At 40.6% G+C, this 26,691-nt stretch overlaps 1 protein-coding gene across 1 annotated transcript in view; it reads right to left on the bottom strand.

Annotated features, from left to right (window-relative positions):
• Window positions 1-5,362: 5,362 nt before the first annotated feature.
• Window positions 5,363-26,691, bottom strand: part of CFI (complement factor I) — a 46,606-nt gene continuing 25,277 nt past the window's right edge. The window contains exons 6-16 of the mRNA XM_019741902.2: window positions 26,381-26,583; window positions 25,433-25,546; window positions 25,175-25,285; window positions 21,016-21,039; window positions 20,832-20,852; window positions 17,831-17,866; window positions 15,892-15,995; window positions 15,624-15,727; window positions 10,754-11,031; window positions 7,132-7,236; window positions 5,363-5,693 (exon numbers count right to left, since the gene is read on the bottom strand). Of these exons, the coding sequence (XP_019597461.1) occupies window positions 5,476-5,693; window positions 7,132-7,236; window positions 10,754-11,031; window positions 15,624-15,727; window positions 15,892-15,995; window positions 17,831-17,866; window positions 20,832-20,852; window positions 21,016-21,039; window positions 25,175-25,285; window positions 25,433-25,546; window positions 26,381-26,583 (1,318 nt within the window). The 3' untranslated portion in view covers window positions 5,363-5,475. The remainder of the gene's footprint in view (window positions 5,694-7,131; window positions 7,237-10,753; window positions 11,032-15,623; window positions 15,728-15,891; window positions 15,996-17,830; window positions 17,867-20,831; window positions 20,853-21,015; window positions 21,040-25,174; window positions 25,286-25,432; window positions 25,547-26,380; window positions 26,584-26,691) is intronic.

The following is a 26,691-nucleotide window of genomic DNA, read 5'->3' as shown; positions in this document are numbered from 1 at the left end:
TGACCACAGAACCAGCTACATGATTTTCAGGGCTCAGTACAAAATAAAAATGCAGGGCCCTTTGTTCAAAAACTATGAAGAATGTCACGATGATGACAGAAGATCAAGTGTGGAAGCTTTCTGGGTTCAGTTAGGGAGCAATGGAAGTGTGAAAAGTGATCACATCCTAAATATAACTTAACAGTAGAGCCAACAGGATTTACTGATGGACTAAATATGGCGTGGGAGGGAAAGAGAGGAATTAAAGACGACAATTGAGTTTTTGGCTGAAGCAATGAGAAGGATAGAGAATTCTCAGTAACTAAAATGAGGATTCCAGAAGGATCAGATTACAAGGAAAATTTAGGAAATTAATTTCAGACATGTTTGAGAAGATTATTCCGAATTTTTAGTTCAGAGGTGGGATAAGGGCTAGAAATAAATTTGGAAGTTGTCAGCGTAGAAATGGCTTTTAAACACACAGGCCTAGATGCTGTCCCTAAAAAGAGTATAAAGAGATCTAAATCATAGGAGGCGGGGGGACAAAGAATCGGTCCCCCCGAAGGAGACTAAGAAGGAGCAGCCAGAACAGCAGGAGAGTGTATGGAAGACAGACAGAGCTATCTGTTCGGCTCACTTGGAGGACTGGCTATTGATCACTGGATTTAGTAACGTGGAGGTTATTGGTGAACTTCACAAGGAAAGTTTCAGTGGCGTACTGGGGACAAAACACAGTTGTAGTCAAAGGAAGAAACAAAGGAAGAGGAATTGGGAAAAGCAATTACAGTCAATATTATCAAAACGAAATTACAAAGATCTAAAATAGCCTGTATTTGTGCTGATTTTTGTCTGAATGATAAGAGTGACTTAGAATGGGATCTTCTGGGTGGCTGAAAGTAGGCTCTGTTTTCTTTATAGCGCTTCCCAGTACAACTGTAAGCACAATCAGTCAAATATTCCTTCTAGAAACCCCTAATGATCACTGTATGTGGACATCGTGGAACATGATTGTATGAATGAGGTAAGAATGCAAATTTTATTGGCTTTAATGTAACATATTAATTCAGAATGCTTGGAAGCTAGAATATTATGCAATCCTTTGTGTTATTTGAAATGACACAAAATCAACAAAATACAAATTATCAAGGGCAGTTTCTATGTTTTAGTCTTTTCCAACATCTCATTAAATGGTCTCAGCAGTGTTATTGTGATGAAAATAAATGCCATGTGCTGAAGCAGTTCCAACCATAACAATCCATCTTTGGCCGGTGCTAAGGCTGGAAGGTTAGTTTCTAAAAGGGGCTCAAATTAAGGGGATATAAGTGCTAAGTTCCAGCTGTCAGTAGTGTGAATAGCTTTCAAGCTGAGGTTGAAGTGAACAAGAGATGGCTGCACTAGGTCCCTGAACATAGTGTGTTTTCATGATATGTTGAAGGTAATGGCTCCCTGCTTGGGGAGGTTGGTACCATCAGGCACATTTGATCAGCGTCTCAGTCCCTTTGCTCTTCTATAATAAAATGCCATAGACCGGGTGGCTTATAAACAACAGAAGTTTATTTCTCACAGTTCTGGAGGCTGGAAGTTCAAGGTCAGAGTGCCATCATGGTTGGCTTCTGGGGAGGACCCTCTTCCAGGTTGCAGACTACTAACTTCTTGCTTTGTCCTCACATGGTGTAAAAGGTGTGGGAGCTCTGGGATCTCTTTTATAAAGACACTAATCACATTCATGAGGGATTCACCCTCATGACCTAACCACTTTCCAGAGACCCCACTTCTAATACCATCACATCGGGCATTAGGATTTCAACACAAGTTTGGGAGCAACATATTCGGACCATAGCAATCGGAGAGAGATTTTCAAGTGATCTTTGTGGGTAGAATGTAAGATTACTTCTCACATAGAGAGGAAGCACTAGAGAACATGGAAGGAACCACTTAGATGAGATTACAGGGTTTTAGACCATCAGGATAAATTCAGCTGTGTGTTTTTCCTAGATAGGGTTTCTGACTACCAAACCGCTGGTTGATTTTCAGCTTCATATTTCCTACTTCATTCTTCATCTTCCCTGGGTTCCCATAGAGAGCACAGCTTCAAAATACCCCTGACTAAATGTGCTTCTATTCCTCAATTCCCTTTATTTCTGCAGTGGCAACACCAATCACATCATTATCCAAGAGAAAAGCTGGGAATTATCCTAGACTCATCTCCCTAGTGCCCTGTCATCTCTTCTGTCCCCAGTGCCATCTATTTCCCTCCTTAGTATATCTAGAATCAATGCCATCCTCTTTAAAAAGTACCCTGCTTTAGTTTCTACCTTTATCATTTTTCATTTGGATTTCTCCAATAGTCTCTTGACTATCTTCCCTACCTCATCTTACCCTCCTCCCATCCATCTTCCTCAATGCCTCCAGCATGGACTTTCCAGAGTCCTTCAGTGGTGCCAACTCTTTGGCATGCAGCCTTCCCTGACCTGGGTTTTCTCCCTGTCCAGCTACACCCTGAGCTCCAGTCTCGCTGAGCTGCTCTCGGTCCCCTTGTGTGGTTGGCTCCTCAAGTCACAGGGCCTTTGCATTGGCATCTGCCGAGGAAGTTCTTCCATAATTCAGATTAAGCTCACCTGAAGTTCTTTAACACTCCAGGCTGATTTATGAGTCTCCTGTGAGTTCTCCTCACCATAGTACCTGGCAAAACGCAGCTGTGTAATTTCTTTTCCTGTCTCCCTCATAAGATGGTGAGCTCTGAGGCCAGGGTTAAGTAAGACATAGCAGAGTGCCACATCTAGTGAGCTCTGTTCGTTGACCACGTTCAGGGAAGACCGTGCTAACTCACAGAAGCAGCAATGGTAGAGGGCCAAGCAGTAGTGTCCAGTGTCCGGCCTCTGCAGCACAAGCTGAACATGACGCCTGAGACAAGAGCTAGTGGCAGTGAGAATCACTGCGGTCTTATTCCCACATGCATAGCCTCCAACTCTCTGGCTTTCCTGGAGATACTGTGAACTGCATAATATCTTTGCATAAATCTACTTTTTAAAAATTAAACCAATGAGATTGGCTTCTGTTGTCTGCAACTAGGAGCCCTCACAGAGCCCTCTAAACTGGAAGAGCCCTGGAGCCAGGCCATCCCACTCCTGCTGTTCCCACACTCTGCCACGCGGAATCACGACGGAGCAGCTGGCTCTTCACCTCAGGTCTTCATCCTGGTCCACTCTGCGGCCACGCCTCCAGTCCCAGGCCACTGTGCAGACTGGCTTGGTCCTTTGAGAGACCACGATACCACTCTTTTCTAGATCAGCCAAGGAAGGGTACCCCATATGCTGGGTTTCCCAGCTTGTACCCCTTAGTACTTTTCTCTTTTTGTCTCATGCACAGATATCTTCTAAAGTGCCACATGCTCCAGGTTTGCTGGGTCAGGACAAGGTTTGAAAACATGCCACAGATTCTTTGATACCCCTCCCATCAAGAGATGAATTACATTTCCTCCCCTTGAACCTGGTCAGGTCTTTGTCACGGAGGGCTAAGTGACTTTCCAGGCTAGGTTTAGAAAGGCTGTGCAGGTTCTGCACCTTCTTCGGGGACATTTGTCGGGTACTATGTAAGAAGTCTCGCAACTCCAGTCAGCATGTGGAGAGCCCGTGTGGAGAGACCACGTAGGGAGAGATGTGTGAGAAGCCCCAGCTCCCAGCCCAGGCAGCAGACACGTGGGTGGAGAAGCCTTTACCATGACTCTTGCTTCAGCCCTGACTGACAGCAAGTGCGTGAGGAGAGGAAAGAACTGCCCAGCTGAGTCCAGTCAGTCCCCAGATGCATGAGCAAAATCCTAAACCATTGTTATTTAAATGGCCATTTTAGGGCTCTTATACAGCCGTAGATAACTGAACTCTCTCCTGTATTTGATGACAAAAGGAATTAAACATCTGGGTAGCCTGGGAGGCGAGGAGGAGTTAATGTTTAATGCGCACAGAGTTTCATTTTGGGAAGATGAAAAATTTCTGGAGATGGAGAAGGTTGCACAACACTGTGAATGTACTTAACGTCACTGAACTGTATGTGTCAAAATGGTTAAAATGGTGAAATTTTTATGTATATTTTATCAAAAATTTTAAGAAGAAAAATATTGGGTTAGTAACTGATTTTGGAATATATGTAGAAATACGCATTTCTATTATCAAAATAATTGTGCTCTATTCAGGGCTGAACCCCAGGAACTGAAGGTTGTGTTTATGTGAAAAGCATACCTCTGCCTTCAGGATGATAGCTGTGCTGTAGAAAATAATAATAAAAGCAGCTAATGTTGATTCACTGAGCATCTTTTATGAACCAAGTGCTAGGGATGCAGACAGAAGGAACACAGTCTCTCTTCTCACGTGTCTTACAGTATAGTGGGAAGAGGCAGACAAACTGATAAAAACGGAGTATCTTGGGTAACGACAGTGCTATGCTGAGATTAAAGCAGGGTCACGTGATGGAGGCTGGATGCCTGCTGTACACTGAGTCCATAGGGGAGCCCTGAGTGAGTGTTGGTGCCATTTACTGAGGAGGGAGGAACAGATCGAAGGAGCAAAGTTTTGGTGTGGCTGTTTTTCTTTTGAAATGCTATGAGATAGCCAAGTGGAGATGTTAAGTGCTCGATGAGATGTATAACTCGGGAGTTCTAGGAAAGGTTATGGCTGGAGATACGGATTTGTGAGTCATTGGACTGTGAGTGGGATTTGAAGAGGAGATCACCAGGGAAGTGCAAAGTAAAAGTGACCGGAAGGAAGAGGCTGGGAAGGAGGCAGCAGGCCAGGAGGAAGAGTGGGATGCCCTGAGGGGTTGGCTGTGTCTGCTACCCTGGGGGCAAGGAAGGTGAGAATGGTTAGGTGACTGTGAGCTTGGATACCTAGAAGTCAATGGTTGTGGTGAAGTGTTTGTGGAGAGATCTAAAGAAAGCGTCAGGAGAACTTGTGAAACAAGGAGCTAAAGACAAGTTTTTCCAGAACTTTTAATCCTTAAGGAAGCAGAGAAATGGGGCAAGAGCTGTGAGATCAGTTATTTTCCTATGACAGGTACTATGCCAAATATTTCATTTCAGTATGTAGTTTCATTTTCTCAAAATTCCCAGTTTCCATTTTAAAGGTTGAAAATGAGACCAAAGGAGATAATAAATTGCCCAGGGTCAAGCAATTAGTAAGGTGGTAGATCTGGGGCTTGAATGTAGGCATATGTGACTCTAATGTCACTCAACGAGACAAGCCTTTAGTGTAGTCAATATATCACTCCTGTATGAAGGAGATAATTCCATCACATTTCTAATAAATAAAATATGTATGCTTGACTAAAATATTTGAGAATTATACAGCAAAATTCCAATATGGCATAAACTTTGTAGAGAACTTTAAAAATATCCAATAAAATTTGCTTTATTTTTTTCCTACAGCAGTGCTAATTATGCAGTATCATTTCAAATAAAATGGAACTCTTGAGAAAAAGAGTAGTAAGAAGAGAGAGATCACAATTTTATACATTGTACTGAGAAATAAGAGACCTTCCCACATGATGGCTAATCCAGTCAAAATAATTGGCCACTTTGGCGTAAACGCCTGGGAACTCTGCTTGTCCACAGTTTTCACCCCAACTTACTACACCCCAAACATAAGTCACATTGTTACCATCCTTGCAGACTAAGGGGCCTCCAGAGTCCCCTTTACAGGCATCGATGGAACCGTCATCTGTACCTGAGAAACACACAGGAGAAAGAAAATCACCCATTTACTTACATTTGTCAAGGCCACCCTGCCGCCTTCCTGCCTCTTCCACTAATACGGTGAAGGACTTCCGCTCTGTAACAGGAAATAACACCTGCTCTCCCTTGCAGGCCTCTGCTGGACCCGCAGAGTTATAGCGATGCAGGTTGGGAAATATTTTGTCTTCTACTCATTCTCCAAATTTAGTAAGTGCTCTCCCTGCTTTCTCTACTTTATGCAAGTATGTATATACCATGATGTGATTACATTCTGAAAGTAGCCTCAAATGCTGAGTGGGAAAATATGAATACCCAGTCCTTACTGAGCACGTAATATGTATTGGTCACTCATTGCTTTAATCCTCACCACAACACTATCGGGTAAGTATCATCATTATCCCTATTTTAAAGTGAGACAAATAAGCACAGAGAGAGAGGTTACAAGTATTAACCTCTCGTCCAAGGCCATACAGCTCATAAGTGGCCGAGCCTGAATTTCAGCAACCACACCTCAGATCTTGTCCTGTTAACTGGGGTATTGTCTCCTGGTAGATTTTGTGCTGTTCTCCTTTTTTGTCCTCTATTATCCTGAACTCCATTTTAAGTGGGGAGGACACAGGAAATGGTCTATTTATGGTCATCTCACTCTTATGACTTTCCAAGATTTTTAAGTCACTGTATCCAACAAGTTATAGGATGTCAGTAACTCTGCCTTTTTCTGTAATACGCTACTTAGAAGTGGTTTAAATAAAGCATCCTAAATGTACTGCCCTGGCTGGTCACCCACCTTTGGGCCCGCACCAGAAGTAGGAACTGCTGTCGTTGTGTTAGTAGGGGCACTGGCGTTGGTGGTATTATAGCAGACAGACAGGTATCGTAAGAAGTTCAATGGGATTTCCGAGGAAGGAGAATTGAATTACAACTGGATATATTTGAAATGAGATCATTTGGATTTTTATTTATAAGAACTTTGGGTTTTGATCCTGGGTATACCACTTCTTGTCTGTTAAGACTTTGGGCAAATTATATAACTGCTCTGCAGTGCCCTTCTTTATTAAGATCCCCAGTTTTGCAGGTAAGGAAACTTGCTCACACTCATATGAGTAGTAATTGGATTAAAACGGGAATATAAACCCAGGCGGTCTGGTTCCAGAGTCTGTGCTTTTAGTCACCTGGGTATACTGCGATATATACCACTATACTGCTTAGTATTTTCCCCCTTAGTATTAGAATGAGGGAACTTGAGCTAAGGGGAAGGGACTGAAAGAGTTTGATAATGTAGTAGCCAGGAGGCCAAATGAAAGGGTTCAGGGCCCAGAGCTGATTTGGGCCCTATTTGGTGGGGAGGAGGAAACATGTTTGTTAGGGATAGTGCGTGTGTGTGTGTGTGTGTGTGTGTGTGTGTGTGTGTGATAGAAATCAGTGCTTACCTGCACATTCCATTTCTTTTTCAAAGTAACGACCTGGGTAAAACCTGGAGCAGTTGCTTCTCAGTTGAACTTCACCCCACCGAAGTGAATAGACTTTTTGGTTATCTAAACAAAGTGAGAAAATAAATAGATATTTAGAAGTCACAAATGAGAAATCTAAATAAATACTTAGTCTCATAGTTTAGTAAAACATTCGGAATACGTAAGAATATATATATTCGTTAATACATGTATAAACTTTTGAGGACAATTCATTAGCATATTTAATCATACATTGCTCATATCCCCAGTTTCTATATTTGTCTTTCTAAAAATACGCAAGGGTCATTCTGAAGTCCTACTTGTTTAACAAAGAACTGGTTACTCTGAGATGAATGAGATAAACTCCTTCCCTTCTCATTGCTGAGTCCGGTGGGGAAGTTGGGTAGGAATCACGGATCAGGATCTTCTTACATAAATAGCTCCTATTTTCTTACAGTCCCTTATTTCCTTGAAAGTGCTTGTTAGAGTGAAAACAACTTTTTAATGTAAGAAGTTAAAATGAAGAAAAAAACAGACAAAGTTATAAGTATGTATCTGTTTTTGTGTGTCTGTGAGGAACTCTCTCCTAAGTGATTTGAAAGTGACTGAAAGAATTTAGGATCTCCTTTCCATTTAAGTTAGAGATTTGGGACTTGAACATTTTGGTCCAAGGAAAGAGAAGGGCCAGGTACTGTTACTGATTGACAGTCCAGGGAAGATGAGAAAAACCTAAGAATACAGGTTGAGATGTCTCAGGTATAAGGAGTAAATCTTTGCCCCAGCACCCAGCCTTCTTTTTCCTAGTTTGCAGCAATGTTTATGCTCTAGGGGCCAGGCCTGATTCATTCACTGCTGCACCAGCACCCAGCCTCATGCGAGCACACAGTAGTTGCTTAATAAATATTTATGTAATGAATTAGTCCATGAACCCAGTAATTCAATTATAAATACCTTAGGCCAAATGATTTACCTCCTCAATTAACTTATAAACTACCCGGGGACAGAGATCTCTGGCTTATCCTGAGAGGGCAGCCCCACAGACCCTAGCACTGCAGTGAGCATAGTATTAAACTGTAGAACCAGTATTCCTCTCTTCAGGGAAGCAGAGGGAGAAAAAGATCCACCAAGGTATATGGCAAATCTGGAAAGAGTTTCTTTTTCTTTCCTTCAAGTCCTACTTCAAGTTTGTCTCAAGATGGCTACCCTCCTCAGAATAAGAGCTTTTTTGAAAAAATTAGTGATTTATTGTTTCCTCAAACTCAGGACAAGCCTATAGACACTGGGAGCTCCTGTACTGTGTGAGAAGTTTGTAATGACTCCCGAGATTGCTCCCTTCCCTGAACTCTTGTTTTATATACTTCTTGAGGCACTTGTCACATTCTGCTGTCTGGTGGTGGCATTCATGACTGATGGCTCCTACAGAAGAGAGGAGTCCCTTGGGAGCTATAAGTCCCTTGAGAGCTGGTTTTTGTCTTTCAACCCGTAGCCTCTGCAGCCCCTGTTTTTTGACTGGGTCCATATTTTGCATCAGTGAAATCCTAGCACTTTAGCATTACTCTCTTATACTCATAATAAATGCATTAAACCATTTTTGATTAGTCAATAAACCAATGGATAAGAACATATCTACCATTTATAGAAAATACATGGAATAGAGAACATGTTAAATTCCACATCAAGGATACAATCAGCCAAATTTAAGGTGTAGAAGTTCTAAAACAAGAATGACCCAGTTTATTTAATAAATACATTTGAATGAAAGGAAGGGGTAACTGTTCTAGATTAAAAGAGATTTAAGGAAAATAACTCCCAAGTGCAATATGTGGACTTTGTTTGGATCCCAATGGAAATAATCTGATTGTAAAATGTTTCGTAAATAATTAAGGAATATTAAACACAGGCTGGATATTAGATGGTATTACCAAATCACTTTCTTTTTGTTGAGTATGAAAGGTGGTGTGTTTTGCTTTGTTATTTTTAAGTCCTTACTGGGAAAGATATTTACTGGACTATTCACGGGTGAAATTACAGGATATCTGCGATTTGATTTAATATATTCCAGGAGAAAAAAACAAGTGTGTGTGGGGAATATGTTGAATAGCTCCTGATTGTCCTTCAAGGCCATTCTCCACCCCTCAGTGCCCCGCTCCCTGCCCTAAGAGCCTGCCCTGGAGGGATTGCCTCAGTAGGAATCCCTTAGCCTTTGGTTTCCAGCTGGTTTCCAACAGGAGACCCCAGCAGAAGGGAGGGAAGGAAGGAGAAAGGATAGCAAAATTGGGCTCAAGGTCATTGCTTCTCTCAAGGCAGCCTGCACTACCTAAGGCTCTTTCTCCTTCTGGTAATTTCTCCTTCCCTTTATACCTTTAGCTCTAGGAGAGATCTCAGTCCTGGGTTTCTGCATGGCTCTTGTGGCACCCAAACCCTTACCTACACCTTTGTAATTAACCCCTTTATAAATAAACCTTCCTAATTATGCTATTGAGATAGTGATTGATTCAGGGAGATAAAACAAAAGTGGTAGAATGTTGATAGCAGTGGAAACTGGTTAGTGAATAAGTAGGTTTATTATACTTTATCTCTACTTTTGTGTATACTTGCAAATGTACATAAAAAGGTTTTTTGGGGTTTTTTGAGAAAACACAAATATAAGGACATAATGCCTTCTGGATGAATTAATTACTAGTAAAATTTAGTATTTTGTAAGTCTTGGGTATTCAAACATACCATAAATTCAGGTTAACTTATACATATATTTTATATTTTTCAATATGGCAATTATAAAGAATGTGTTGGAATATGACTCTATAAGACCAATGCAATGAAGTTATTTACAAAGAGAGCTTAAGAGGTCAAAAGGAAGCTAAATTTTAAGGCTAACTCTTTAAGACAAGGAAAAGCATTGGCTAATTTAATTCTAATCCAGCTTCTAATTTAGCAGGTATTTCTAATAATTTGTTCCTAAGTGTTCTACATCTCTTATTCATATGAATGTGCACCTCAAATCTTCTTAGAAGCTCAAAGAACAAATTCTTTATGTTATCTTTGCCTTTATGGGATGTGGGGGTTTGGGGCATGGAGAATGGGGGAGGGGAGAAGAGAGAGCAGAAGGGTTGTGGGATCACCGACTCAGCATATACTGTGACTATCCCTTCGAAAACCTGTTTATCTTCCACCCATATCTCTTCAACAAATTCCCCAATCCCATGCTATATGTCCCCCTGTCACTCTGTTTTTTTCTTGGTAAATGGTTACCGCTCAATGGATGCTTCAGAATTACAGAGTATAGGTATCTTTTGAAACTCTGGATCATGATCAGCTATATAATTTGCAAAACTCAGTGAAAAATGAAAATGTCAGGTGGGTCCCCTGCAAAAATTATTAAGAATTTCATAGTAGTGACAGTAGAGCAATTAACCAAGCATGGGCCCCTCGGGTGCTAGGCAGCTGCACAGGTCCCACACTCGGAAGCCAGGCTCGCTGATGTTCACGTTCCTGGATCGAATGCTGTGTTCTCTCTGAGCATTAGATTAGCTTCTATGCATCCCTAGTCCCATTCATTTTCAACTCTTGGATTCTGATAAACAAAGTGTAGAACATGTACCTTTTTCTCGACCCCAGCCAGAAATGATGCATTTATCATTAGGTTGGAATAAATGTGGAGACCAGGGGACACAGGCAGGGACGGATTTAGGCAGCACACATTCTTTGAGGTTTGGGCGCTTTTTCATTTCAATCAAAGCTATGTCATTTTGGTAGGTGGCTCCATTGTAGTTTTCGTGGATAATAATTCTATTGACCCTCTGAACTTCTATTTCAGAGTTAAGTTTTACCCAGTCTAGTAATGATGTCCATATTTGGTAACGGTGAACTTTACTGACTCTATAAGAGAAAAAGGAAAAGGGAAATATGTTGAGGAAAAAAACAACTATAAACATGGATTTCTGACACTTCATCTTTAAATTCTTCCTTCTAAAGGACATTTTTCATTTTCCCAGATTTTTTTTTTAACCCTTGCTGTCACGAAGCAGTGCAATTAAGTTTAATTAGGGCAGAGTTAAAGTCAATGGGTAGGACGTCATCAAAATGGCGGCGTGAGGTAAGCCTCTGTAAAGCTCCCCTGGAATTTACAACTAATCGAACAACAATAACTCCACAAAGGACTCCCTGCACAGCAGACAGGCAAGAGGAAGAGGCCCACTACTGAATTCACCTAAAGGTGGGTGAATCGCGCGAGCCGGGGAGGAGGGAAGGGAGAGGTGCGAAGACGGAGCCTCGGGCGCAGGACGACGCAGACCTAGCTCAGTGCTCCGAGCTCGCTGCTTCCTGGAACCACCGCAGCTGCGGGAGAGGGAAGAACTCGGACTGCTAGGGCTCCGCTTATGGCCCACAGGGCTGAGGGGGCAGCATATAACACGGCTGAACCCAACACTCACGGCAGAGACCTCGGAGAAAAGACTGAGGGAAAAAGGCTGAAAACGGTGGTTTAAGCCCCCACTGCCGAGCAGAGAATGGAGCCTTAGGCACTGAGACTAGCCACCCCCTCCCTCCCCTCCCAGAGCTCGCCCCGCCCCCACCTGCCCGGTACTAGAAGCAGAACAGTAGCAGTGTCAGATCAAAAGAACAGACTATTTGCTGTTCTGAGAACTGTGGACTGCAGACACAGATTCGCAGCCCAATTAATTCTGGCAAAGGGGAGGGAGCTGTGGAAGCAGGACCAGCTGTGGTGGTGGTCTCCACTATTGCTCTGGGCCACCTCTCACAACTCACCCCACCCCTGGCCCCACCTATCTGGGCGAATCCCTGCAGGAGTAAACAGAACTGCTGAAACATATGGACTCTGAATCTGGTGCAGGAAGAGCTTTGGAACTTCAAAAGCTCTCCGCATACCCACCGGGACACTGCGCCCTATGACCCAGGCGAACTATTAACAGAGAAGAAGCCCGTCTCCCAGGGAATCCCCCCACTGTGTGAGAAGCTGGAATAGTGCAGAGAAAACATAGCACTACCGTGTGAGAGACAAAAAAAAGGCTGCAGTCGGAGAGAAAATAAAACATTCTACCAACAAATACTGGAAAACAAAAGAAAGACCTCTTCCTATCAACCTGTTGCAGAAGCCACTCCTGTAGATGTCTAGGAAGAGAAATAATAAATCAGTAATTGCCATGAATAACCAAGGCAACAAGACAGCTCAGAAAGAAAGTGAAAAGTCTCCAGAAAAGGAACTTAAAGATGTGGAAATATGTGACTTAAAGTCAATGGGTAAATGAAGAGAGGACTAGGCCATCTATATGCACCATAGCAGGGACATAAAGAATTCGCTACCAACTAGAAATGCCTAGAAGTGGAATGAGTTGGCTGCCTCTGGAGTGAGAGCATGACCATGGAAAGTGCTTAAACAGAGACCAGATGGTATCCAGCCAGCAATAAGGTTGAGGAAATGGGGAGTCACAGCACACGCTCTCATTACTCTGCTGACCCCAGAGGTTCTCAGAGCCAAGACCACAGCAGTCATCCTGACATTTAACACCGACTTCATCCTAACGTCGCACTGTATTTATTTGCTCACAAGCCTTTCTTCCTGTTAGCCGGTGCTGCTTGAAGTCAAAGATGGGGTCTTATTAATCTATGGATAGATGCCTGTGCCTAGGGTTGTACCTGGAACATACTAGCTTTTTAAAATCTGGTTGAAATTGTGAATGAGCTAAATAGTGCCGGTTCTTATGCCTCACTCCATTTCATACCAATTTTCACCTCATGGTTTCCAGCAAGTTGGGCATCTACCATCATTTTCTCAGGTCATCACCTAACAGTTAAACAGTGATGTCCTAGGAGATAATGAGGTATTCAGAATACTTTTATTTAATGCTTAGCGTTCCAAGAATGCTGTGTTTCATATTAATTTTGGTTATTTTTCAGGATCAGAGATCCTGGATATTGTTTAAAGTCAATGCTGTTTATGCATTCAATTTACTAAACAAATACTTAGTGTGCACCTACTATATACCAGGTACTGTGGTAGCCATTGGGATACAGAAATGAACAAAAAAAATCAGAAATAGTTCCTGCCTTTATGGATCGTGGGGTCTAGGGAAAGATGTAGCATTAAATAGATAATCACACTAATGAAGAAATGTATTCTACTGTGATAAGTGAGAGGAATGAATAGCACATGGGCTTTGTCTTAAGGGAGTCAGGGAGATTTCTCTGAGGAACGGAAGACTGAGCTGAGATACGAATAGCGAGTAACATTAACTAGGAAAACGGAGTATGAAGAATCATTTCAAGCAAACAATATATGAAGGTCTGTGTGGCAGGGAGAGAGGTGCACGTGAGTAGGTGGGAGAAGTCCAGAGTGGGTGGAGCAGAGAGCAGAAGGTGAAGCTTCGGGGCAAGATGAGATGGACCAATGTAAGTAGGGCTCAGGTCATATGGGGCCTAATGGGCCATATTATATTTTTGTTTAGTTTTTTATCCAAAGAGGAATACACAGCCATTGAATGTTATGTAATAAGTGATCAAAACCAAGTATGGAAATATTACTCTTGCTGCACAGTAGAGAATGGATAGATGGGGGTGGAGGTGGGCAGAGTAAATGTGGGTAAGGCAACTAGGAGGCAGTTGGTATAATCCAGATAAAAGGCAAAAAAGGGTAACTGTGGAGATGGAAAGTTTGAGAATTAAATAATTAGACATTAAAAATGCCACTAGAGTTGGTGCTATATTGCCTGGACTATGGTAGGGCTGAGGGAGTGAAATGTGATGATGCTTAGATTTCTGCTTTGTGTAACTAGATGAATGGTGTTGTCATTTGCTGAGACAGGAAACCCTGGGACAGGACCATATCTGGGGCAATGGGCATACAATGAGCTCAGTCTTCGAGGTTTTGAATTTGTGACCCAAGATGACAGGCAGTTGACTGTAGGGCCACTGGCTGGAGGTATCATTGACTGTGTCAACACATAGCATTTTAAAGCACAGATAACTTTAAGAAGAAGGAGGAAGAAGAAAAGGGGAAACCAGGCTAAATCCTGAGGAATATCAGTATTTCGCTTGAACGATAATGCTCAGTCACAAGAGGGTGAAACTTCAAAGAAGGCAGAGAAGGTGTGGCCACAGGACAGTAAAAAACCAGAGAGTGTGTATCACAGAAACCACGAGAAAAGGGTCATTCAGGAGAAAAAAAATAATTTTGGCTCATTGCTCTAGCCTATGAGGGTTTTTATGGGTGTCATCCAACATACTTAATCATTCAACATGTTTCCCTCCCCTCTCTACTTGGGGTCTCCTGCAGATTTCTTAAGTAGGCCTTCTTCTAAGTTACTGTCAGATATGTTGAACTTGATTTTATCCTGGCTCTGCTAGCAACTAGTAGTGCAGCTTTAGCCAAGTCATATAACTTCTCAGTTTCAGTCTGCTTATCTAAATAATGGGAAGAGTAACATTTACCTCTTAGAACTATTGAGAATATTAAAACAAAATAACGTGTGAAAGTGCTGAGCACACTATTTTGTGTGTAAGAGGTGCTCGATAAATGACATTTCATTCATTCTAATGATCAGAACTGAGGCCAGAATTCTGAACTCCGTCCTCCACCAAGCTGACCTTTATTCCTTATGAATACCTTTTAGGCATTGCCCTGCAGCCACTTTTATGGACTGGATGGTGTCCCCCTGGAGTTCACATGTTGAAGCCCTAAACCACAGTGTGACTGGGTGTATTTGGAGATAGGGCCATTAAAGAGGCCTAACTAAGGTTAAACGAGGTCATAGAAGTGAAGCCCTAATCCGATATGACTGGTCTCCTCATAAGAAGAGAAAAAGACATCAGGGATGCAGGCATGCTGAGTAAAGGCCATGTGAGAACGCAGCAAGAAGGCAGCTGTCTACAAACCAAGGAGAAACTAGCCCTACTGATATCTGGATCTTGAACTTCCAGCGTCCAGACTGTGAGAAAATAAAGCCCCCCACTCTGTGGTATTTAGTCATGGCAGACCTTGCAAACCAATACAGACACTTACAACTTGCCTTACTGGCACTGCATCAAATTTGTATTTCCCATCTGCAGGTAATTATGAGACATCGTATCAAATGCTAATGTGAATCCAGACACACTCTGCCTACCCCAGTTCTCTGACTTGAGCATCTCAACCCTTTCAAAGGGGAAGATAAATGTAGATAATACCTATTTTTTCCCACCCTGTAAACAAATGAGCCACATCCAGTAAGTTAGTACCGATGGGTTTGATCTGGTCTTGCCAGCTGGGACCAACAATTTGGCCTATGGGGAACACATTAGGTTCTGGGGATTGGCCTCTGGGGTCCCCATCGTGAATATCAGAGGGAATTTAACAGTTAATAGAGTGGAACTTGTCAATGACTTTTTCTCAGATATGGTTTTATTATCTGCCACAATCTCTATTACCCACTTTCATTGTTTCAGGAAATCCAAAATCTATTGGAGACATTTTTTACCTGACACAATGTGCAGCAGTCAGGATCCAACAGCCACCAATATAAATTCCTCCACAGGTAATTTTCCCGTCCTCCCTAAGTGCCACTTGCCATGGGAAGTCTCCCTGTAAAGACATTTGTATGGTCACTGCCATTCTACAAACAGGTGGCTCTAAGATATTCCCATCGCAAGACTCCTAGTCTCTTACAATCACATATCCCACCCCCTTTTTTCCTCAAACTCAGGCTGTTCCTGGGAAGTAACAGTAGGACTTTTGTGCAGGTTTACCACTTCTGCCGGCCTTCCTCCTACGACTCGTTTCCTTCTAACGGAAGCACTGTTTTTGACTCCACAGGACAGTGTAGGGAAAAATGACTTTATCCGTTTTCTTTCTTCAAGAAAAGAAGAGATTGTATCATCATTTTGAACTATTACCTTTAAGGCAAACACTTCTTGATCATCTCAGCAGAGGCACAGCGAGTATGAAAGAGGCCACATTCATTAGCAAATTATTTTGGATACTAAACTGTACTATTCACCTTGTTTAAAAATTCTGGCTTAATATTAAAGTTGACCTGATTCTCTCAAAACTTTTCTAAAGGTGGACTAGTGACAGAAAGAGGCTGGCTGAGGGATTAAACATTTACCATCCTCCGGCTGATAAATGATGCCACATGCCCAGGCATTACCACTGGGACAGCTCGGGGGGTGGGGGGGTTCTCATGGAGAACTCTGGTCTTCTCACTTTCATAGGTTTTAATTTTTAGAGGCTGTTTGTACGGAAATCTTTTCAATAATATTAATATTAACATTAATGATGTTAATATTAAGTACTTTCTATGTGTAAGACCCCATGCTGAATACTTTGTCTGTAGTTATCTCATTAAATCATCATATTAACCCAGAGACATAATGTGCTGGGAACCCCTGGACAATCCATGGTCAGTTGGCCAGGGGAGGGGCTGTGTTTTTAACCACTTGATATGTGATGACGTTTCCTTCCTCTGTGAGCATTCAGATATGGCACATTTGTTACTAGGAAAAAAACATGGCAGAGTTAGGCTTAAGACGTGAGTTTGCAAGAGAATGCCTGACAAAGGATGACAGTGAAATGTGTCAGATGCTCCCCTTATTCTCTCTCTATATTTTACCAGGTCATGAACCTTTTTGCAGGCTTTCTTCTTTGCCCCAAATGGAAAGGAAAATTAATATCACTGTCAGTTACTTTGAGCATATTAGAAGGAGGTAGGTCCTCAAGGGAGAGAAGTTGTGAACAAATGTGGACAGATTGTTTGGAGGGTTCCCACCCCTCCTAAGGTTGGGGGAAAAGTGTGATGCTAAGCTTTAAATTTCTGCATGGACCTTTGAAAGAAGAGAGACTTCATTTATGGACAGCTGTGAAACCGGGTTGGGTAATATCTGAAAATTATTGTTGTCTTGAGTAAAGAATAAAGGACCTTTGTTGAAAATCCCTTCTGAGTAGCTATAGCTTTGACATCAAAATCTTTCACTCATTGCCTGATTTTTAAAAAATGTTAATTAACTTTGGGGTCTGGCAATTAAAAGGGAGTCTTACATGAACTTTAAAATGCCCCTCAAATAGGGAGTTATTTTATTCCCCATTTGTATTTGAGGTTAAGTTACTCAGCTAAGATAAGTAACAGTCAGGATTTAACACAAGTCAGTCTGACCTGAAAGCTCTTATCAATTACTATCTTCCCAGGAATTTAATACTTTAATTTAATTTGGCTTTTAATACATAACTGGCCAGGGTACAGATCTTCACAAACCTTCTGTCATCATGGTTAAAACATTGCAAAAACACCAGGTTAATTCAATCAAAATCTATTTTTTTTCTATTTCAATGTATGTCGTGAGTCATGATTGATATCTGGTTGTTTTTGGCAAAACTTACCTGACAAAACTTATAACAAATAGAAAATCTTTGTGTAGGACTAGAGTATTGTTTTCACTTCAAAATTAGTCATATGCATTAATCCATTTTTAAAGCAGGGCTTAAGAAGCACTTATGCTTGTTTTTCTTAAAAGTGATAAGGAAAGGAAAAAAGTACGTAATGTTATTTTTTTCTATTTAAATTGATAGTAAAGGTCATTATTACTCAAATTAATTACGTATATATTACATACACACATACATACACGCACAACATTGAAATGCAAATTTAAACCAGTGAACCATTAGTAAAAAAGAATAATGTTAACTTACCTGCATCCATATTAGCAGTCAAAATTTCTGTTTCTTCTATAATAAAACAAAAGTTCCAATGTTTAAAGTTGTGTTTATAGTAAAAATTAAATCATTAAAATAATTTAACCATTGATAATTTTCTATTTAAAACTTGTCCTCCCTTTAAAAAGGACAACACAAAATCCCCAAAGCACATCATCTGATTTCTTTTTTTTTTGGCTAGGTAATTGTGAAGGCTCAAGATGAATTATGTAGAAATTTTGCAGGCACAAACTAGAAGTGTCTGTTGGTACAAGTGAATGGTGGGGCTCATGGTGTTGCTGTTTGCTGCATTTAGATCAGTCAACATGCCCAGATCAGAGAACAAGCTTCTCTTTCTACTCTACATTCACAAGGTCCTTACAGAAGGGAGGGACTAGTCACCGACACTGACCAAAAGAGTCCTGAGCTGATATTAAAAAGGCTCTTCTCCTTCTGTATGCAATAAGGCACTTCTTTCAAGGGTCATGCAAATAAAGACATTTCATGGTTTCAGTATCAGGGGTGGTTAGTATTAGACATCTGGGATGCAGAAGTCAAAAGCAAAAAAGAAAAAAGATTCTCTCTTCTCCTTTTTCCCTTTGATTTTGCTTGAAGTGATCAGGGATGATTCCACCGTCACGCTACTGTCCTACAGCAGTTCAGTCCTGCACAGGATACTGATTTCTTTGACCAGAGTTCCCAAGGTGGGTTTCCACCAACATGTGGCTCTGTCTTGGATGAGATTGCTGCCCAGAGGGCAGTGTTACTTTGCCACAGTGATCCTGTGTCTTAGCCCTGGATTTCCTGAGTTCTTTTTGGGAGACACACACATGTATCTGTCATGCTACACGTGTAGGTTATTTTCTGAGGCAGAGAGAGGCTCTGCTCAGAGCTTTCACAAAAGCACCTTCATGAATCAAAGAGAAGACTCAGACATTCATACTGAATGCTCAAAAAAGGAAGATGGGGGAAAGCCCAGTGTAGCTGAGGTATACTAGATATTAGAAGAGCAGCACAAAGCTCTGAAAGCAAAACCCATCAGAAAAACAATCAACGACTTTGATTATATAAAAACTAAAGATTTATATTCAACCCACTATGGATAAAGGTAATAGATGGGTGACAGAATGGAAGAAGATATATTCAATGTCTAAAACGGAAAATGGATTACTATTTAGAATGCAAACCAATAAAAAAGAAGACTGCAATCCCAACGTGAAATGTGGACAAAGATGTGAACTGGTGAAAGCAAAGAGGAAAGAAAAGGAAAAGGCAACTCAGAAGCTTAGTATGCGTAAAAGAGAGACTCAAAATGATTGGTTATTATAAAAATTCAAATTAATAAATGATACCATAGCCCTTGACAGTATGAGGCAAGCGAAATTAGGAAGCGGGGTAATACTAAATGCTGGTGCGGTTGAGGAGAACCCTCAGGTGTGTTTGGTGGAGGTGAGGACAGTACCGCTCTGCCAAAGAACACACAGGCACTAGTTAGTTGAAGTAAGTAGATGTGCACCCTGAGACCCAACAATTCCTTGCCCGGCCGGATGTCTCAAGGAAATCCTGCCACACATCCCTAAGGAGAGGACATTCATCACATGTGATTATCAGCTGAGAGTCCATTATTGAGAAAGCAGACAGTATATTGTGAAAGAGGAACACCACAGAGTATTTTATGCAGCAGTTGGAAACAACAGATTCAATGGGCACATAGCAACATGGACAGATCTTTAAAATGTAATGCTTTGTGAAAAGAAAAAGGAAATATGAGTGCTACAACAAACTATGATGTGCATCAAAAAGGTATGCTCACAAGATGGCAATACACACTGGATAAGAATGCATACAAACAAAAAGACATATATGTTAAATCACATTCAAATGGTTGCTATGGGGAATGGGAGTAAGGTATAGGGAGGAAAGAGAATCAGTAAAACAAGAGTGGGCCTTGCCTGGACCAGTGATGATCGTGTGCAATGCGCTGAGGAGTATCACAAACTCATCTCTTTGACCCTGAGGTTCAAAACTAGGAAGGAAGGGAAAGAAGGAGGGAAGGTGCAAAGGAATAATGAGGGATGGTGGTGGTGAGAACAGCAGCAGGCCTTGGAGGACAAGATGACAGGAGAGGGGCACACAGAGAAACAGTCGAGATGAGGCACTTAGACAGGGTGACCTTGAACCTCTAAAAGTCCCCCAGGAATCCTAAGAAATCTTGAGGGGATCCTGAACTTCTGGTAGTCATTTTTTTTTTTTTTTTTAAAGAAGATTTTTTATTGGGGAAGAGGAACAGGACTTCATTGGGGAACAGTGTGTATTTCCAGGACTTTTTTCCAAGTCAAGTTGTTGTCCTTTCAGTCTTAGTTGTGGAGGGCACAGCTCAGCTCCACGTCCAGTTGCCGTTGCTAGTTGCAGGGGGCACAGCCCACCAGTTCTTGCGGGAGTCGAACTGGCAACCTTGTGGTTGAGAGCCCACTGGCCCATGTGGGAATCGAACCGGCAGCCTTCAGAGTTAGGAGCACGGAGCTCCAACCGCCTGAGCCACCGGTTCGGCCCCTTCTGGTAGTCATTTTATATGAATAATAAAAGAGTGATCCTAAAAAGCCAGATTTGGAAACATCTGGCTTACAAAAGTAAATGAGTAAATACCTATCATGCAAAGAGGTGTCTTTCCTCTGGCAGCAGTTTGGTCAGGAGCTGCCTCGATTTTGAGGGAAAAGTGAAGGAAGAGAAGAAGTGTATTTGGCAAAGGTGGAATGAGTAGGGGTGCTCCACGTTGTGTAGTTTTGGTTAGCAGACTGTGTGGGAGGGTGAGAATGAGAATCAAAGTTTATCACAATGGAAAAAGGCCTCTGTGCCTAAACTAACGGTAAAGCTGGGTTATTGGGAACACGTGGTCATATGCTCCTCAGTAAATAGTTACATTAAAATATAAGAAGACAGCAGTACCTTTGTTTTGTTTCAAGTCTGTAATATCCCAAGAATTTAATAAAATTTTTACCTTGAGCCGTACGTAAAAGGCCTGAAAAAATAGAAAACAAAAATTTACCACAGCAAAGGATAATTTTTATTTGAGAAAAATGCACGCTATATCAATATACTGTACATATATCATAAAAGTTATAATACCTTATTATTGTTTTCAATTCTGCAATATAAATTTTCTATTATAGAAATACACTTACCTTTAATTTTATGTTGTCCAGCTCCTAAAAACAAAACAAAAACCTCACTGTAGCAGAGATAATTTTCACTTGCATAAAATATACACAAATCATTAATATCACAGACCTAGTATAACAGCTTAAATTAATATTTACAAAAAGATAAAAGGGATCCACACTATGCCATCTTCCTTTGATTTTTAATACTGCATAACAAATGTTTCATCTTTCGTTTGAACACATACCAGTTTCACCACAGCAAAGAAATCATTTTAACTTCTGTTTTAAAAGGAGACTTGTATTTTAGATGTATTTGAACATATGCTCAACAGCGAACTTACTGTACAGTTATACAAAATGTATAACCCTTTAACGTATATTAATAAAAGGTGGGCTTATGAAGGATAAATGACATCAAGATATACTTCAAGCCTCCCTTGGTTTAGTGATTTTGATCTGTCCATGGAAAGGAAAGATCAATGAATATATATACCATGTTTCCCCAAAAATAAGACATAGCTGGACAATCAGCTCTAATGCGTCTTTTGGAGCAAAAATTAATATGAGACCCAGTCTTACTTTACTATAATATATGACCGGGTCTTATATTAATTTTTGCTCCAAAAGACGCATTAGAGCTGATTGTCCAGCTGGGTCTTATTTGGGGGAAACACGGTATATTTATTTTTACATCTCTGCTCTCACTTGCTCTTTGTTAGAGGGGGAAAATTAGACCCATTACAGAAATAGAACGGTAAACTAAAGTAACAAGGACAGTTGGCTAAATGAATTTTTGATAGAGATTCAAAAACTTGATAAGAAAAGTAAGCTTTATGTTGTAGTTACTCCTTTGCAGTAGGATTTTTTTTAATGAACTAATAAATTGTGTTCTTTGATCTTAGTCTTTAGCATTTTGAATCTGGAGGAGAAGGAGGAGAGGGAGGGAGTAGGGAAGGAAGAGGAAGAGGAGGAGGAGAAGAAACCCAAAATATTATTTTACTGAAGAAGTGAAATCAAACTATAGCGCTTCAGGAAAAAGATGAATACCGTATGATCTCATATGTGGAATCTAAAAAATCCAAACTCATAGACATCGAGATCCAGTTTGTGGTTACCAGAGGCAGGGGATGGGTAGAGAGAATTAGGTGAAGGTGGTCAGAGTGTACAAGATAGTTATGTACTGGGATGCACTGTACGGCGTGGTGACTAAAGTTAACACTGCTGTGTAGCATATTTGAAAGTTGCTAAGAGAGGAAATCCTCAAAGTTCTCATCACAAGGAAAAAGAAACTTTTTATAACTATATGAAGTGATAGATGTTAATTGAACTTCATGTAATCATTTCACAATATATGTGTCAAGTCACTATGCTGTACACCTTAAATTTATACAGTGCCATAGGTCAATTATATCACAGTAAAACTGCAGGGGAGTGCGGGACTGTCAAGCTTCACTGGCAAAGCCATGGTTTACTGTCCTCCTCCCTGAAAACTTTTTTGAAATTTCTCCCCTCTCTTTACAAAGGGTTTAACTACATTTAATGAACATAACAGCATTTTGCTCACTTGCTTATATACCCTTCAAAAGAAATGATATGATTTAAAATCCTAAAAAGTGCATTTTTTTAATTTAAGAAGTGATATCAATGGAAAATTAAACAAAATTTAGTGAAGTCAAGTACTTGTCCTACCAAAATAGAATTAATATGAATTCATTTATCCATACGTATCTTCAACATTTATTTTATGCTTATGTGTAAGGTGCTTTACCTAGGACGTTTGGAATACAAAAATAATGAGATAGATTCTGTTTTCAAGGTGTTTACTGTTGAGAACGGAAGATAAGAGAAGTACAAAAAATTACAATAAACAGTTTACAGTAATTCAGTGGTGTCCTGACATGGACTCCAGCACTACAGGAGAGGCTGTTGTGTCCCTTCCCAGCTTGTGTTCTGTGACATCATGTCGATGGTATGAAATCCCCCATGGTGGGAGTATTTACACCGCAGAAATTAGCAAAGGCTGCACATCAGGGCTTCCCTCTCCTCTCAAAGCCAGTTGTTAAACATTTACCAGCACACCGCTGGATAAGTCCTATGCGTGAGGTGGATCTATGCACTCCTCGTGCAGCTTTCCCCATCTTTGTTGAAAGCAGCTCCATCCTTTCAATTCTCAGGCCAACACCCCTGGACTCATCCCTGACTGCGCATTTGTTCTCACACCCCCATACAATCTATCAGCACATCTTTTTGGCTCTAGCTTCATAATTGACCCAGAATCTCACTGCTTCTCATCTCTTCCATTCCCGCCCACTTTTCCTAGTCACTATTGTCTCTTCCCTGGATTATTGCAGTGGCTTCCTCACCTGTCTCCTTGCATCTCCCTGGACTCTTGTACAGACTCTTTCCCACCCAGCTGCCAGGGTATCTTGATTTAAATGTAAGTCAGATCGTGTCGCTCCTCGAAGTCCCCACTTCACTCACTAACAGGCCTGATCTCCCCCACCCACCCACTCTCTGGCCTCTCCTACTGTTTGTCTAATCTCTCACTGCCACCACCTGCAACATCTGCCACACTAGCCTCCTGACTGCTTGTTCCTTCAACATACTAGAATGTTCCTGTGTTAGGAATATGGCACTGGTTATTGCCTCTGCCCAGAACGCTCTTCACAGATATCTGCACGGCTGGCTCCATCATTTGCTTCAGCTCTTTATCTAAAAGTAACCTCAGTGAGTGAGTCTTCCCAGGCCACCTTATCTAAAATTTTAGAACTCACCCTTGACATTTTAGATCTGGCTTCCTTGCTTTATTTTTCTTCTTCGTGCTTTTTTTTACTAGATATTTTTTTTTACTAGAATGTAAGATCTATGAAGGGACAGGGACTTTTTAAATGTTATTAACTATTGTAACCCCAGAGCCCAGAACAGGGCCTGGCACACATCATTTAGGAAGAACTTAATCAATATTAGTTGAGTAAATGAATGAATATAACAATTTAGAGAATTATTTTTCCTCTAGAAACATCGATGGGAGCACGAAGTCAATTTGTGTGGCACAGAGTAGGTACCTAGTAAATATTTTTCACATTGGAGGTTTTTCAATGAGCACCAGAAAGCAAAGACCATCAACTCATTGCTTTGAAACTAGGTATGTAAATGGAAAGAATTAAACATGATTCTGCCTTTCTGTTATGAACTGTATTTCATGGAAACACAATAGTTGATGAAGGAAAAACTCTATAAAATTTAATAACTGTAGAAAGAATGTTGAATAGAAATGGCCACTTTATAGTCCCTATTGATAAATTGGATCTAAGCAACACAACCACTAAGTCTGCTAAAAACCATTAAGGTGAAAGGTTGTGGGGTAACTGTTTTAAAGGAATTATCAAGCTGATCTGTGATCCATCTTAGCATCACTAGAAGTGGGATAATCAGACAAGACATTATATGTAATAGGAATTACACAGCACCACCCATCAAGAATTCTTGCCTGAAACATTGAACTTTACACCTAATCCAGAATAAGTAACGTCCTGTAGGCAAATGACCCAGTTTCTCTAGAAAAATCAATGGCATGTAAATAAAATAAAATAAAATAAAAAAATTGGGGGTGAATGGGTAGGTAACTCTTAAAGAATAAAAGACTTCAAAAACTTAATAACCGAACACAATGTTAGATTCTTTTGGATCCTAATTCAGAAACATTAATTCTAAAAAGACATTTTTGAGACCATTGGGAAAATGTGACCATGGGCTGTTATTATGGAATTATTATTTTTAGGTGTACTAATGAGATGATAGTTGTATATATAAAGTGTTATCTTTAGAGATATATATATATAGGTAAAGTTATGTGATATCTGAAATTTGCTTTAAAATACTCAAACAATAAACATGTCGAACAAGACTGGCAAAATATTAATGATTGTTGAAGCTGGGAGATGAGTACATATCTATTTCTGTTATGTGGGAACTTTTCTAATAAAGAGTTCTGAAAAACAAAAGAAATATTTAATAAATAAAGATACAAGAGAAGAACATTTTATAGTTCTTCAAATGCCCACTCAATAGTACTCTTACTGCTTGACCCTCCTATGGTCACTGACAATCACAATTTGCCTAAACAAAGTTTCAGAGCCCCTGGATCGAATGAGAAAAAGTAATCACAAAATGAAATTACCTTCACAGCCAATTTCGTCGTCTCCTGTAATGCAGTCCACCTCACCATTGCACTTATACTGGTTTGGAATACAAACGCCAGATTTACAAAGGAAACTCTCGGCTTGGCACCCTATGCAAACATAAATAGAAGAGGGTTTTTGTTTTTGTTTCTTTCTTAAAACTGAATGAGATGGAATCTTAAAGTCAATGGTAAAGTTGTTTCCACTGTTATAGTCAGCAAATGCATGGGGGATTTCAAGGCTGGGTTTCTGTCTACCTTTACAGCACAGCTCATCACTCTGGTCTCCACAATCATTGACACCATCGCAGGCCCTCCTCTGAGGAATGTATTTTCCATTCACACACTGAAAGGAGTCCTTTGTTGGAGAAACTGTAAAGTAGGAATTATCTTTGTGAAATTTATGGAGTTGTGGGTGACATTTTAATCACATTTTTGGCATAATGGGGACATTAAGATAAAGTCGGGCATAAAATAAAAATGGATAGAAAATGCATGGGTAGCATCAACGTAGTATCTAAGGTTCATAAGGGGAAAAAAATGTCCAAACTGGCTTATGGAGGCCCTTTCTTTATTTCTGAAAATGTATGTATTTGTGGAGGTCTGTACTTGCTGGGATTGGGGGAGGGGGCTCAGGAATCAGGCGCCCCTGCTGACACTGGCAAACACTGTCAGCTCATCCATTCCTCCCCTGCTGACAGGTTAATCCCCACCCCCACACCAAGATTTACTTGGGCAGTGTCGTTTACATTTTGATGGCACATTTGTTAGCACCATAAACGGCTTTGACGTTTAACACCATATATATGGCTAAAATGTTCCAATGGAAACTGAGGCATCCATGTGGTCGCTTAAATATTTTAAAGCAATGTATATATAGGCTGGACGTCTCAAAGGAGATACTGAGGTTTCTTCTGATGTTTGATTGACTTGTGTTTGCCATAGTAACATTAATCCAGATGTTCAAGAAAGCAAAGAGTAGTGAAGCAACTTTGCTTCCCATATAGGAAGCTAGATAGAGTTAATTTTTGAATGGCAAAGAGGTATAATTGGGGAAGAACACTAATTTAGGCTCTAAACCTCAATACATGATTTTGCCTCTGTGACTGGCAAGTGGGTATCCATTATTTGTTTGTTTACTACAGACTTAGTGTGAAGTAAACAAACTTGAAGGAAGGGAAAACATCAGGCAAGTACTCTACAAACCTGCATTCTGTGTGTAACACACTACACTCGCTAAACCCTGGTAATTTTCATTTATTCTCTTAGAAAAAGTACATTCAGCCAAAGTGGTCTCTGAGCCTCGACACTGCACATGCAGACATTCAGTGGTATTTATATGGAAATCAGTAGAATTTGTATGGAAATCTTCAGGTAAATGAAACCTTCCTTGAGTATCTTGAGCACCTCTGCAAACAGAATAAATGAAGCATTAGAGTAGAATAATTAGTACTTTGCATTTGTAACCTCACTGTAGAGGTAAGGGAATAGAGTTAATTTCCTCTTATTAGATAGGG

The sequence above is a fragment of the Rhinolophus sinicus genome, linkage group LG02 (genome assembly GCF_036562045.2).
Source record: "Rhinolophus sinicus isolate RSC01 linkage group LG02, ASM3656204v1, whole genome shotgun sequence".
In the NCBI taxonomy this organism is placed as follows: Eukaryota; Metazoa; Chordata; class Mammalia; order Chiroptera; family Rhinolophidae; genus Rhinolophus; species Rhinolophus sinicus.
This window is presented reverse-complemented; position numbering and strand designations above follow the sequence as displayed.